Source organism: Stegostoma tigrinum, chromosome 17, assembly GCF_030684315.1.
Source record: "Stegostoma tigrinum isolate sSteTig4 chromosome 17, sSteTig4.hap1, whole genome shotgun sequence".
NCBI classification, from domain to species: Eukaryota; Metazoa; Chordata; class Chondrichthyes; order Orectolobiformes; family Stegostomatidae; genus Stegostoma; species Stegostoma tigrinum.
In genome coordinates, this window is record NC_081370.1 from 57729786 (window position 1) to 57742347 (window position 12562).

Genomic DNA, 12562 nt, shown 5'->3' on the forward strand with positions numbered 1-12562 from the left:
GGGGAGGTGGACCGAAGATGGAGAGTAAAGATAGGTGGAGAGAGTATATGTGGGGAGGTAGGGAGGGGATAGGTCAGTCCAGGGAAGACGGACAGGTCAAGGAGGTGGGATGAGGTTAGTAGGTAGGAGATGGGGGTGCGGCTTGGGGTGGGAGGAAGGGATGGGTGACAGGAAGAACAGGTTAGGGAGGCAGAGACAGGCTGGGCTGGTTTTGGGATGCAGTGGGGGAGGGGATGAGCTGGGCTCGGTCCCCAAGATGACTTTCCATATTAAGCAGAGGTTCACCTGCACATCCGCCAATGTGGTATACTGTATCCATTGTACCCGGTGTGGCTTCCTCTACATTGGGGAAACCAAGCGGAGGCTTGGGGACCGCTTTGCAGAACACCTCCGCTCAGTTCGCAATAAACAACTGCACCTCCCAGTCGCAAACTATTTCCACTCCCCCTCCCATTCTTTGGATGACATGTCCATCATGGGCCTCCTGCAGTGCCACAAGGATGTCACCCGAAGGTTGCAGGAACAGAAACTCATGTTCCGCTTGGGAGCCCTGCAGCCCAATGGTATCAATGTGGACTTCACCAGCTTCAAAATCTCCCCTTCCCCCACCGCATCCCACAAACACCCCAGTGTGTCCCCTCCCCCCCACTGCATTATACAACCAGCCCAGCTCTTCCCCCCCACCCACTGCATCCCAAAACCAGTCCAACCTGTCTCTGCCTCCCTAACCTGTTCTTCCTCTCACCCATCCCTTCCTCCCACCCCAAGCCGCACCTCCATTTCCTACCTACTAACCTCATCCCACCTCCTTGACCTGTCCGTCTTCCCTGGACTGACCGATCCCCTCCCTACCTCCCCACCTATACTCTCCTCTCCGCGTATCTCCTTTTCTCTCCATCTTCGGTCCGCCTCCCCCCTCTCCCTATTTATTCCAGAACCCTCTCCCCATCCCCCTCCTGATGAAGGGCCTAGGCCCGAAATGTCAGCTTTTGTGCTCCTGAGATGCTGCTTGGCCTGCTGTGTTCATCCAGCTCCACACTTTGTTGTCTTGCATTCTCCAGCATCTGCAGTTCCCATTATCACTGATACTTGTTTACACAGGAAGTGGTTTGTGTGTGGAATGAACCTCCAGTGAAAGCGATGAATGTTTACAGTTACAATGTTTAAATTCAGATAATTTCATGAATAGGAAATGTTTGGAGGGATATGGGCTATGCACAGGCAGGTAGGACCAGTTTAATTTGGGATTACGGTTGGTGTGGACGAGTTGGACAGAAGGGCCTGTTTCCATGTGAAATGACTCTATGACTCTACATGATGTGAAATGGCCTGACAAGCCATTTGCTTATATTCATGAAGGTGGCTTGCTACCATCGCATGGTCAATTAGAGATGAGCAATAAACAATTATTCTGCTATCAGTGCAGCATCTTTATGTGCATTCATTTCTTTTTTAAGTAGCTTTTATCATTTTGCCTACTCAAGCCTATTATCAAGGTCAACTGCTGATACTCTCAAGAGTGCAGTCTTTTGGATAATTTTCAGAAGCCTGTCAAGCACCCCACCCCCTATCCTGTTTTGAAGTAGACTGTTTATACTTTCCTCAGTGCCCAGTCCAATTATTGGTCAAACAATGTCACTAAAATAAATAATTTGGTCAACACAAGTAAAATCATCATAGTCTTGGAAGACCATAGAGTTGTTCTCTCATTGCAAACAGACAATTAGTCGTGGATTAAACTGAGGTTCCTGTCCCTCAGGCAGGGGGAAGCAGTTGAGAAATAGGTCCTTCAAGGTAACCTCAGCCAGTGTAGAAATTGAACCCAAGCTGTTGGCATTATCCTGTGTTACAAGCCATCTGTGCAGCTAACTGAGCTGACTAACCCCTAATAATGCTGGTCATTTTCATCCTGTAGGTTGTGGGAGTTTTATGCATCTCTTACATATCAACTCAGTGACTGAATTTCTACAATAATTCACAAGCTGGAATATCGTTTGGTATGTCCCTTCCATCTCAAAAGGCACCATATAAATGCAAGTCTTTCTTCCTTTATGGTCACACAGAAATGGCTCCCAGGGTAACATGGCGGCTCAGTGGTGAGCACTGCTGCCTCACAGCACCAGGGACCCAGGTTCAGTTCCACCCCGAGGCAACTGACTGCGTGGAGTTTGCATGTTCTGACTGTGTCTGCATGGGTTTCTGCTGGGTGCTCTGGTTTCCTTTCACAGTCTAAAGGTGTGCAAGTTAGGCAAATTGGCAAGTGTTCACAGATGTTCAGGTTAGGTGCATTAGCTGTGGGGAATGTAATGTTACAGTGAAAGGGTAAGGGAATGAGTCAGGGTAGTATGTTCATCGGTGTGGGCTTGTTGGGCCGAATGGCCTGGAATTCAAAGTTCAGGCACATACCAAACATCGGCATTGCTGGCAGTTATAAATCCAGACATCTCCACTGCGATAGACGAGGTGTCCATTCTGATGCAGGCATTGACTGGTCACTCTAGTGTCACATTCTGAACAGCAGAAGAGGTCAACGTTTGGTGTGCGACAGTCACAAACAGACCTTCGACAGAAAATATTCCCATCCTGTCACCAGAGAAGGAGAAAACAGCTGTCACCCTGAAGATGTAACATTAGATTTCAGACAATTGGAAGAAACAAATTATAACTGACATTCTGTTCTTGAATAAATGAGCAAGGAACACTTAATAAATCAGGCACATAGATAAGCCAATGGCTTATCATTTTTCTGAAGAAGGACCTAGACCCGATCGTCAGCTTTAGACCATAAGACCATAAGACATAGGAGTGGAAGTAAGGCCATTCGGCCCATCAAGTCCACTCTGCCATTTAAATCATGGCTGATGGGCATTTCAACTCCACTTCCCTGCACTCTCCCTGTAGCCCTTGATTCCTTTTGAGATCAAGAATTTGTCGATCTCTGCCTTGAAGGCATCTAACGTCCCGGCCTCCACTGCACTCTGTGGCAATGAATTCTACAGGCCCACCACTCTCTGGCTGAAGAAATGTCGTCTCATTTCCGTTTTAAATTTACCCCCTCTAATTTTAAGGCTGTGCCCATGGGTCCTAGTCTCCCCGCCTAACGGAAACAACTTCCTAGCGTCCACCCCTTCTAAGCCATACATTATCTTGTAAGTTTCTATTAGATCTCCACTCAACCTTCTAAACTCTAATGAGTACAATCCCAGGATCCTTAGCCGTTCAGCATATGTTAAACCTACCATTCCAGGGATCATCTGTGTGAATCTCTGCTGGACACACTCCAAGGCTAGTATGTCCTTCCTGAGGCGTGGGGCCCAAAAGTGGACACAGTATTCTAAATGGGCCCTAACTAGAGCTTTATAAAGTCTCAGAAGCACATCGCTGCTTTTATATTCCAACCCTCTTGAGATAAACGACAACATTACATTTGCTTTCTTAATCACGGACTCTAACTGCAAGTTAACCTTTAGAGAAGCCTGGACCAACACTCCCAGATCCCTTTGTACTTCTGCTTTATGAATTTTCTCACCATTTAGAAAATAGTCCATGCCTGTATTCCTGTTTCCAAAGTGCAAAACCTCGCATTTGCTCACATTGAATTTCATCAGCCATTTCCTGGACCACTCTCCTAAACTGTCTAAATCTTTCTGCTTTCTGCAGCCTCCCCACCTCCTTAGTACTACCTGCCTGTCAACCTATCTTCGTATCATTGGCAAACTTCGCCAGAATGCCCTCAGTCCCTTCATCCAGATCATTAATATACAAGGTGAACAGCTGCGGCCCCAACACTGAACACTGCAGTACACTACTCGTCACCGGTTGCCATTCCGAAAAAGAGCCTTTTATCCCAACTCTCTGCCTTCTGTCAGACAGCAAATCCTCAATCCAATCTTTCTTGCTCCTCTGATGCTGCTTGGCCTGCATGTTCATCCGGTTCTACACCTTGGTATCTCAGATTCTCCAGCATCTGCAAATATTGGCATTTATTGCTCAAGAAATGGAGTATTAAAGTCAGGAAGTGTTGCTGCAACTGCATGGGATGTTAGTGAGATTGGCCCTGGAGTATTGCATGTCATTTTGGGCCTTTTACTAGAGGAGGAATTGGGTTTATATTGGAGGAAGTTTAGAGGCAGTTCACTAGATTGATTCCAGAGCTGAGGGGTCTGTTTTATAAAGTGAGATTAAGGAGTTTAAGCCTCCATTGTCTGGAGTTTAGAAGAATGAGAGGAGATCTAATTAAAGTATGTAAGGTGATAACCAGGATTGACAAAGGATGTTTCCCCATGTGGGCAATCTAGAATGAGAGGTCAAAGTTTTACAAGAAGACGTAGCAGACTTAAAACAGAAATGAGAAGAAATGACTTCTCTCAAAGGATCAAGAATCTGTGGAATTCACAATTGTAGAGCGCAGTGTATACTGGGATATTTAAGGAAGTGAAATGTTTAATGAGTAACAGGTTAAAGCGTTATGGGGAGCAGGCAGGAAAGTGGAGCTGAGCTCAGCCATTTGTATTAAATGATTGTATTAAATCAAAGGGCTGAAAGGTCTAGTCCTGCTCCTAGTTCATATGTTCTTGTGTATCACTGAGACTTGCCCTATATCTCAGATTTATTCATTGAATTTAAATACAACTGGCTGTCACGATTGTGTTCAAACCAATGTCGCCAGAGCATTAGCCAGTGACGTTATCGGCAAGCCATCATCGCCCGGTTCCTATCCCAATTTAAACTGGTGACTCAAATGCATTTCTGATGTATTATTCACATTGGCATCCTTTTGTATGCTTGTGAATGTGAATCGTGCCCTTGTGTTACTGCACTTACCTCTGCTCAGAGACAAATCTCAGTGATGCTGCCATGGGCCCTGGAGGTCAGATAAAGAGTACAGGCATTGTTGTCTTCTAGATAAGACCATAAGACCACTAGACATAAGAGTGGAAGTAAGGCCATTCAGCTCATCAAGTCCACTCCGCATTTAAATCATGGCTGATGGGCATTTCAACTCCACTTCCCTGCACTCTCCCCGCTGCCCTTGATTCCTTGTGAGATCAAGAATTTATCGATCTCTGCCTTGAAGGCATCCAACATCCCGGCCTCCACTGCACTCTGTGGCAATGAATTCCACAAGCCCACCACTCTCTGACTGATAAGATGCTAAACTAAGCATCTGCCTTTGAAATCGACATAAAAGATTGGATGACACTCTTTGACGAAGAGTGGGGGGGCATTGCCTAGTGTTGTGGTGGTGATGGCAGTGTCAGCAGTAGGCGCTGTTGTTTCTGATAGTGGCTGGGAATACATTAAGGGATGGGCAGTTAGCAAACCAGGTACAACATTTTGGGCCTTGGGACAGAGGCTCTTTTCTTTCTCGGAATCGGGATAAACCTGAGCTGGAATCTGGAAGATGTTTGAAATCTTTTGGCAGTTGACTGTTTTCTCTAAGCCCTGTTGCACTCTTGTTGTGCCAATAAAAGACCATCAGTGACAGAATATAAGTCAAACTTGAAGCCTTGATATAGCGCTGCAAAAACAGGGGAATACATGCCACAATTTCTATGCTTCCATTTCTGTTGAGTGATCATCCTTTATTACACTCCTAATATTCTCTTCTATATATCACCATTGTTTCCTTTAATATTTCCTTCTAAATTTCAGATATGCTGAGCATATACGTTGCTTCTAAAATTTTGGCTCCCTTCAGGCAGTTAGAGTGGAGGTGAATTGTGCCTGTTTAAAATAGGAAACAAGATTTTCACTATGCGGAAGAGCCTTGGGCAATGATTCAATAAGGTCATGGCTGATCTGATTTTAACCTCAAAACTACCTTCCACATTTTCCCAATAATCTTCCATTGCCTTTGTAATGGGAGAATTTATCTGCCTCTGCCTTAAAAATTGAAGGTTTAAAAATGAGGAGAGTTGATTTTTTAACAATAAGTAGAGCTAATATGAAATGTTTCTTATTCATTTCATCATTGTGACACAATCTATGATGGCTGGGAGCTTGTGCATAAGTTACGGTGAGCCGCACCTCAAGTGAGCTTTTCATGAGGTTATGCATACTCACCTGGCATGAGCAGATGGAACACCGGTCATCTCTCAAGGTCCAGACCTGTCCATTACGCTTCAAACCTTCATCATGGGGACAGTCTCCAGTGCAGTGCTCACCGAAAGGACATCGACAGTCAAACCCCCCGTCAAGATTAACACAGACTGAGTCATTCCAACAACTGTGTACCCCTGAGGCACATTCGTCGATATCTGTGAAGGGCCAAAGATAGGATTTCAGGCTGGCTTCTGCTGTTGCGGAGATAACATGATGAAACTGACTTTGACAACATATCTCAAGATGGCCCTAGATAGCATTCATCTTTCCTCAGATCAAGTCCTGCGTGCATTCTCCATTGTATAAATCAGTGCCTGTGCATGGCAAATCCAAAGTTACACCATCAGTTTGTCCTCTAGCTTTACTACCTACGTCACTCCAATCGATAAGTCAAGGGCAAATTCTAATCAATTGCAAACTGAATCAATTAATTAGCGTTTTGTCAAGCACTGGACTGATTATATGTAGCACAACTTTTCATAGACGTGATTTAATTCTTCAGCCCTCAGATAAGTGACATTTCCTTATATGTCAGTGGTTGTGATATAATCCAAATATAGATTCACCCAATTGGACAGTCTTATAATTGTCACGGAAGAAAGTGAAACCAGCAAGTTGGAGCGCATTTAGGATCATGTGTGTCTGAATAATCAATATCCATGAGGCTGAAGACTTTGAAAAATCAATAGCCATGAGGCTGAAGACTTTGAATAATCAATAGCCATGATGCAGCTGAGGATTTTGATTGCTTTTGGCTGAACATATTCCTCTCATCATTGGAACAGGCAGGAGTGAAAGAAAATGGGAACAATACAGGAGATTGCATTCAGAAAGTAGCCATTCTTAATCATTTGGAAATGAGCAAATTAGAGTGAAGACAGTGAGAGTAGATGGTGTGCAGCAGAGTCACTGTTCAACTCCATAGAACGTTTAGGATTAGGGGTTAAGATGTGACAGATGCTTAACTGGCGCTTATTAAGTACACTGTGCTGAAATTAACACAGAGCACATTTCAATAAAATTGCCAATATGCTGTTTCTTATTGACCCACATATGCTTTTAAACTCAACCGCCCATTGAAATCACATGGAGGAATTGACACATTTAATAAATGAAAATTTCCATCATTTTTAGCACCCTTCTGAACACCACTTTCACTCACTTCATGACTCCAGATAAGTCTCAATTACCCTTCTGAGGGAGCTATGGCAATGTTCCAGCAAAAGATTTTTTTTGTGGTGGAATCATATAGTTGCCTCAGTCTGCTATCATATTAGAGAATGCAACCTGAGGGTCACTACGCCTCAGATGAGGGAAAGAGGTTGAGAAGGAGGGGACTTTAAAGTAACCCCAACCAGGCAGAGGAATTGAGCCCGCACTGTTGGTTTCATTCTGTAATTTAAACCAGTCAACTAAGCTAAGCAAACATCATATCTGTTGGGTTTCAGTGAGAGAAACACAAAGTTATAGCAGTAGAAGTTGGCAGGGCCATTCTAATGACGAGGATAGGCAATAAATGCTGACTCAGCTAGTGACACCCACGTTCAATGATTGAAAGAAAGACTTTGCATTGGATTATTGACTGTTATTTCCATGCTTCTAACAAAGACACAGCAATCTTGTTAAACCGGTTTTGATATGTCAGTCTCACCTCTCATGATGCACAAACGCAAAGCAGAATTCTGCTGAAAAACTGAAATATAAACAGAGAATGCAGCCAGAAGCTCTCAACAGGTCAGGCACCATCTATGGGCAGAGACATCTCGGATTCTGGCCATAACATTGCCCCAAAGCACTGGGAGGCAGGGAGCGTGCAGGTGAGTGAGGAGACACCCAATCAGGTCGTGGCACTAGTGAACTTGCTACAATTAATGGCAACACCTCTTGATCCGTTCCTACTTCTATTCCCTGCACACAGTCCCAGAATGACAGGTTAGCTGGCTACAGCCGGGAACATATGTAGCAGGAGTCATCTCCTTAAAGTGTGGTCCCACTGTGGCTAAGCACTTAAGAAAGACTGTAATGTTTGAAATTTCATCTCTATTTCGTTGTTTTCTACTTAAATGTAAGAAGGTCTGTTATGTGTAACATTTAACCTTACTCTATTCTTTAATCCTGCAATGTTTAACTCTTAACTTTATTCTTTCTTTCTACCTTATTCTCAAGATTCTGTATCTAGATACTTGTACTGAAAGTGGCACCTACTGTGACAACATTCTACACTTTTCTCAGTACTCCTGTACTTCTGTACTTGTGTGCCCATGATAATAAAATCAAAATCAGAATCAATGGAGACCTTTAAAAACTAGAAGTGATCAATCTTCAGGGTTCTGTGGAGGAGGAGTTGAGGAGAAGCCAGCCGTGTTCATGGGTTCCAGATCCCCGAGGTGGCAAGGAATAGTTAGAAGAAAGGGAGCTATCACAAGAGAGGTTGGGAGAGGGAGGTCATCAATGATGGCAGGGCAGAAAGAGACACAGAAGCGGAACGTGATTTGATGGAGGGACATCACAGCCTTACATGAAGGAGCTTTCCGGTTCCTCCAGACCCGCATGGGAGTGTTGGAAAAGGGGCTTACCTTTCTCAACAATGGCCCTTACCTTTCTCTTGCTGACAGAATTCCTGACCGTAGTGAAACATGTGTAGCTAGTGGTAATCTTAAACTGTGTCCCTGTCGTTGCACTGGAGCTCGTTGTAAGCATGCTAATGAAGTGTCATGCTTACCAACAAAGGAAACATCTAAGCTTTCACTGTAAAAACTGCAATAGGTGATTGGGGAAAGCGGTTCCATTTTAAATTCACACCATGGACAGAATCATCGAGTCATAGAACAGAAGAGGTCCTTTGGTGCATCAAGTCTCTACCAACAAAAACTACTCTCAATCTACAAAGGTTCCACTTTCCCACACTTGGCCTATAGCCTTGGATGTTATGACATTTCAAATATTCATCCAAGTAGTTTAAAGGGAGTGAGGTTACCGACCTCAACAACCTTCCCAGGAAGTGCATTCAGACCCCTACCACCCTCTGCGCTAGAGAACTGTTCCTCTCTAAACCATCTGCCTTTCACCTTAAAATTGTGCCCTCATGTTAGTGACCCTTCAATTACTGGGAACAGTTATGTTTTATCCATTCTGTTGGATGGCCTTCATAACTTTATACACCTCTAATCAGGCTCGCCGAACCCCTTCTGTTCGAAAGCAAACATTCTGAGTCTGTCCAGCCTCTCTCCATAACTGAAATGCTCAAGCAACATTCTGATGAGTCTCCTCTACAAAACCATCAGTGCATTACACCATTCCTAAAATGTAATGACCAGAACTGTACACAAAACTCCAGCTGTAACCTAACTAAAGTCCTTTACTGCTCCAACATAACCTTCCTGATCTAATAATCCATGCTATGACTGATAAAGGAAAGTGTGCCACGTGCCTTCTTAACTACTCCATTAACCTGACCTGCTGCCTTCATGGATCTGAGGATAACCACTCCAACATTTTCTGTTCCCTTTAGCTAACTTAGCATCCTGCCATTCACTGTCTATTCCCTCATTTTGTTCCTTCTCCCAAAGTGCATTACCTCACATTTGTCAGTGTTAAATTCCAACTGCCACTAAGCTGTCCATCTGACCAATCATCTATATCTTCCTGTAATCTAACACCTTCCTCCACACTGTCAGCCACCCAGTCAATCTTCATGCCATTCACAAACTTACTGATTATCACCCCCATATTTTCATCGATATCGTTTACACATATATTATAAACAATAAGTGACCCAGCATTGATCTCTGTACCACACCGAGCTCCCGTCACATCAGTATCTCCTTCATTAATACAATTTTGGATCCACCTTGCCACATTGCCTTGGGATTACCTTTTTGTTTAATCAATCTCCCATGCGACACCTTGTCAAAGGCATTGCTGAAACACTCGTAAACCATATCAGCTGCACTACCTATGTTTACCCAGGCAAATATCAAATTTGTTGGCCTGACCTCCCCCTGATAAAACCATACTGACAATCCTTGAATAAAAGATAATAAAATGTGAGGCTGGATGAACACAGCAGGTCCAGCAGCATCTCAGGAGCACAAAAGCTGACGTTTCGGGCCTAGACCCTTCATCAGAGAGCTTTTGTGCTCCTGAGATGCTGCTTGGCCTGCTGTGTTCATCCAGCCTCACATTTTATTATCTTGGATTCTCCAGCATCTGCAGTTGCCATTATCACATCCTTGAATAAAACTTGCCTTTCTTGTGGAAATGAATTCTCTCCTTCAGAATTTTCCCCAACAATTTATCTAACACTGATGTGAGACTCACTGGTCTTCAATTTCCCATTCTATCTTCATGATTCTTCTTGAAAAGTAGAACCACTTTAGCTGCCCACCAGTCCTCCTGCACGTCCCTGTGCAGAGAGGAGCTGAACTTTTAGGTCAGAGCCCCTATAATTTCCTCCCTGGTCTCCCATAGCAGCCTGAGATATGACTCATCCAGACCTTATAGGTCAAAATAAAACAAATAAATGTGGATGCTGGAGATCTGAAGCAAAAACAGGGATTGCTGGAGAAATCCAGCAGGTTGATATCTAAAAAGTAACAAAGAGGCAACAGAGGAAATTGGACTGTTGGAAACTGAGGCCGGTGAACAAAGAAATGGCAGAGGAACTGAAAAGGTGTTTCATGTCAGTCTTCATGGTGGAACACAACCAATAGAATGGCAGAACTTCAAGAGTTTCAGGAGAAGAGGTGAGTGTAGTGGCCGTCACTAAGGAAAAGATGCTAGGGAAGCTGAAAGGTCTGAAGGTTCATAAATCACTAGGACCAAATGGACTGCACCCCAGACTTCGGAAGGAGATAACTGAGGAAATTGTAGAAGCAAAAGTGGTGATCATTCAGGATTCACTGGAGTCAGGGACAGTCCCAGAGGACTGGAAAATGGTGAATATGGCGCTCCCTTTTAAGAAGGGAGAGAGGCAGAAGACAGGAAATTATAGGCCAGTTAGCCAGACTCAATCAGTGATAATAGTTTAAAGTCCATTGTTAAGAATGAGCTTACGGAGTACTTGGAAGAGCACAGTAAAATAGAGCTGAGTCAGCATGACTTCCATAAGGGACAGTTATGCCTGACAAGTCTGTTAGAATTGTTTAAGGAGGTAAAGAACAAATTTGACAAAAGGGAGCCAGTTGACATGATAAATTGGATTTCCAGCTGGCCTTTGACAAGGTGCCACATAGGAGGCTGCGAAATAAGATGAGTCTTTGATGTTTGGTGCAAGGTATTGGCATGGATAGAGGATTAGCTGACTGGCAGAAGGCACAGAGTGGTGATAAAAGGGGTCTTTTTCAAGATGGCAGCCAGTCATTAGCAGTGTTCTGGAGGGGTCAGTGTTGGGACCACAATTATTCATGTTCCACATTAATAGTCTGGCTGAAGGAAGCAAGGGTATTGTTGCCAAGCTTTTTGAGGAAGTAAGGAGGTTGTAGAAGGGCTTGGACAGGCTAGGCGAGCGGGCAATGAAGTGGCAGATGGAATTCAACGTGGGGAGATTTCATTTCATGCACTTTTCTCGGAACAATAGAGGCATCAACTATCTTCATGTAGGTTCAAGATAATAAAATATGAGGCTGGATGAACACAGCAGGCCAAGCAGCATCGCAGGAGCACAAAAGCTGACGTTTCGGGCCTAGACCCTTCATCAGAGAGCTGACGTTTCGGGCCTAGACCCTTCATATTTTATTATCTTGGAATTCTCCAGCATCTGCAGTTCCCATTATCTCTTCATGTAGGTTCAGTTGGCCATTAGGAAAGCAAAAGCAATGTTAGAATTTATTTCAAGAGGACTAAAATACAAGATCAGAGATGTACCGCCGAGGTTGTATAGGGTTCTGGTCTGATGGCATTTGGAATATTGTAAAAAGCTTTGGTCTCCGTAATTAAGGAAGGACGTATTGGCCTTGGGCAAGATCCAGAAAGTGTGAAAAGAATGATCCCAGGGATGATGGGTTTCTCATATGTTCAGCGGTTGAGGACTCTGGGTCTGTATTCAATGGACTTTAGAAGGATGAGGGGTATCTTATTGAAACTTATAGCAAACCAGAGAGGACTTGAAAGGGTGGACATGGAGAAGATGTTTCCACCAGTAGAAGAGGCTAAGGCCTGAGGATATTGCCTCATAGTGTAGGAACTGAGATGAGGAGGAATTTCTTCAGCCAAAGGGCAGCGAGCCTGTGGAACTCATTGCCACAGAGGGCTGTGGAAGCCAAGTCACTGAGTGGGATTAAGGCAGAGACAGATAGGTTCCTAATTCGTAAAGGAACAAGGGTTATGGGGACAAGCCAGGAGCATGGAGTTGAGAAACATATCGGCCATGATCAAATGGCAGAGCAGACATGATGGGCCGAATGACTTAATTCTGCTCTTTCATTTTAATCTTATCTATTTTGCGGTCTGGCAGCAG

The 12562-nt window shown here is 44.1% G+C and overlaps 1 protein-coding gene across 6 annotated transcripts in view; it reads right to left on the minus strand.

Moving 5' to 3' along the window:
- The window catches only part of LOC125459556 (protein kinase C-binding protein NELL1-like), an 858388-nt gene that overhangs the window by 20483 nt on the left and 825343 nt on the right, over positions 1-12562 (minus strand). For all 6 annotated transcript variants that reach the window (XM_059652179.1, XM_059652176.1, XM_059652181.1 and 3 more), the window contains 2 exons: positions 6067-6260; positions 2407-2583 (listed from right to left, as the gene is read on the minus strand). In XM_059652179.1, coding sequence (XP_059508162.1) covers positions 2407-2583; positions 6067-6260 — 371 coding nt within the window. The remainder of the gene's footprint in view (positions 1-2406; positions 2584-6066; positions 6261-12562) is intronic.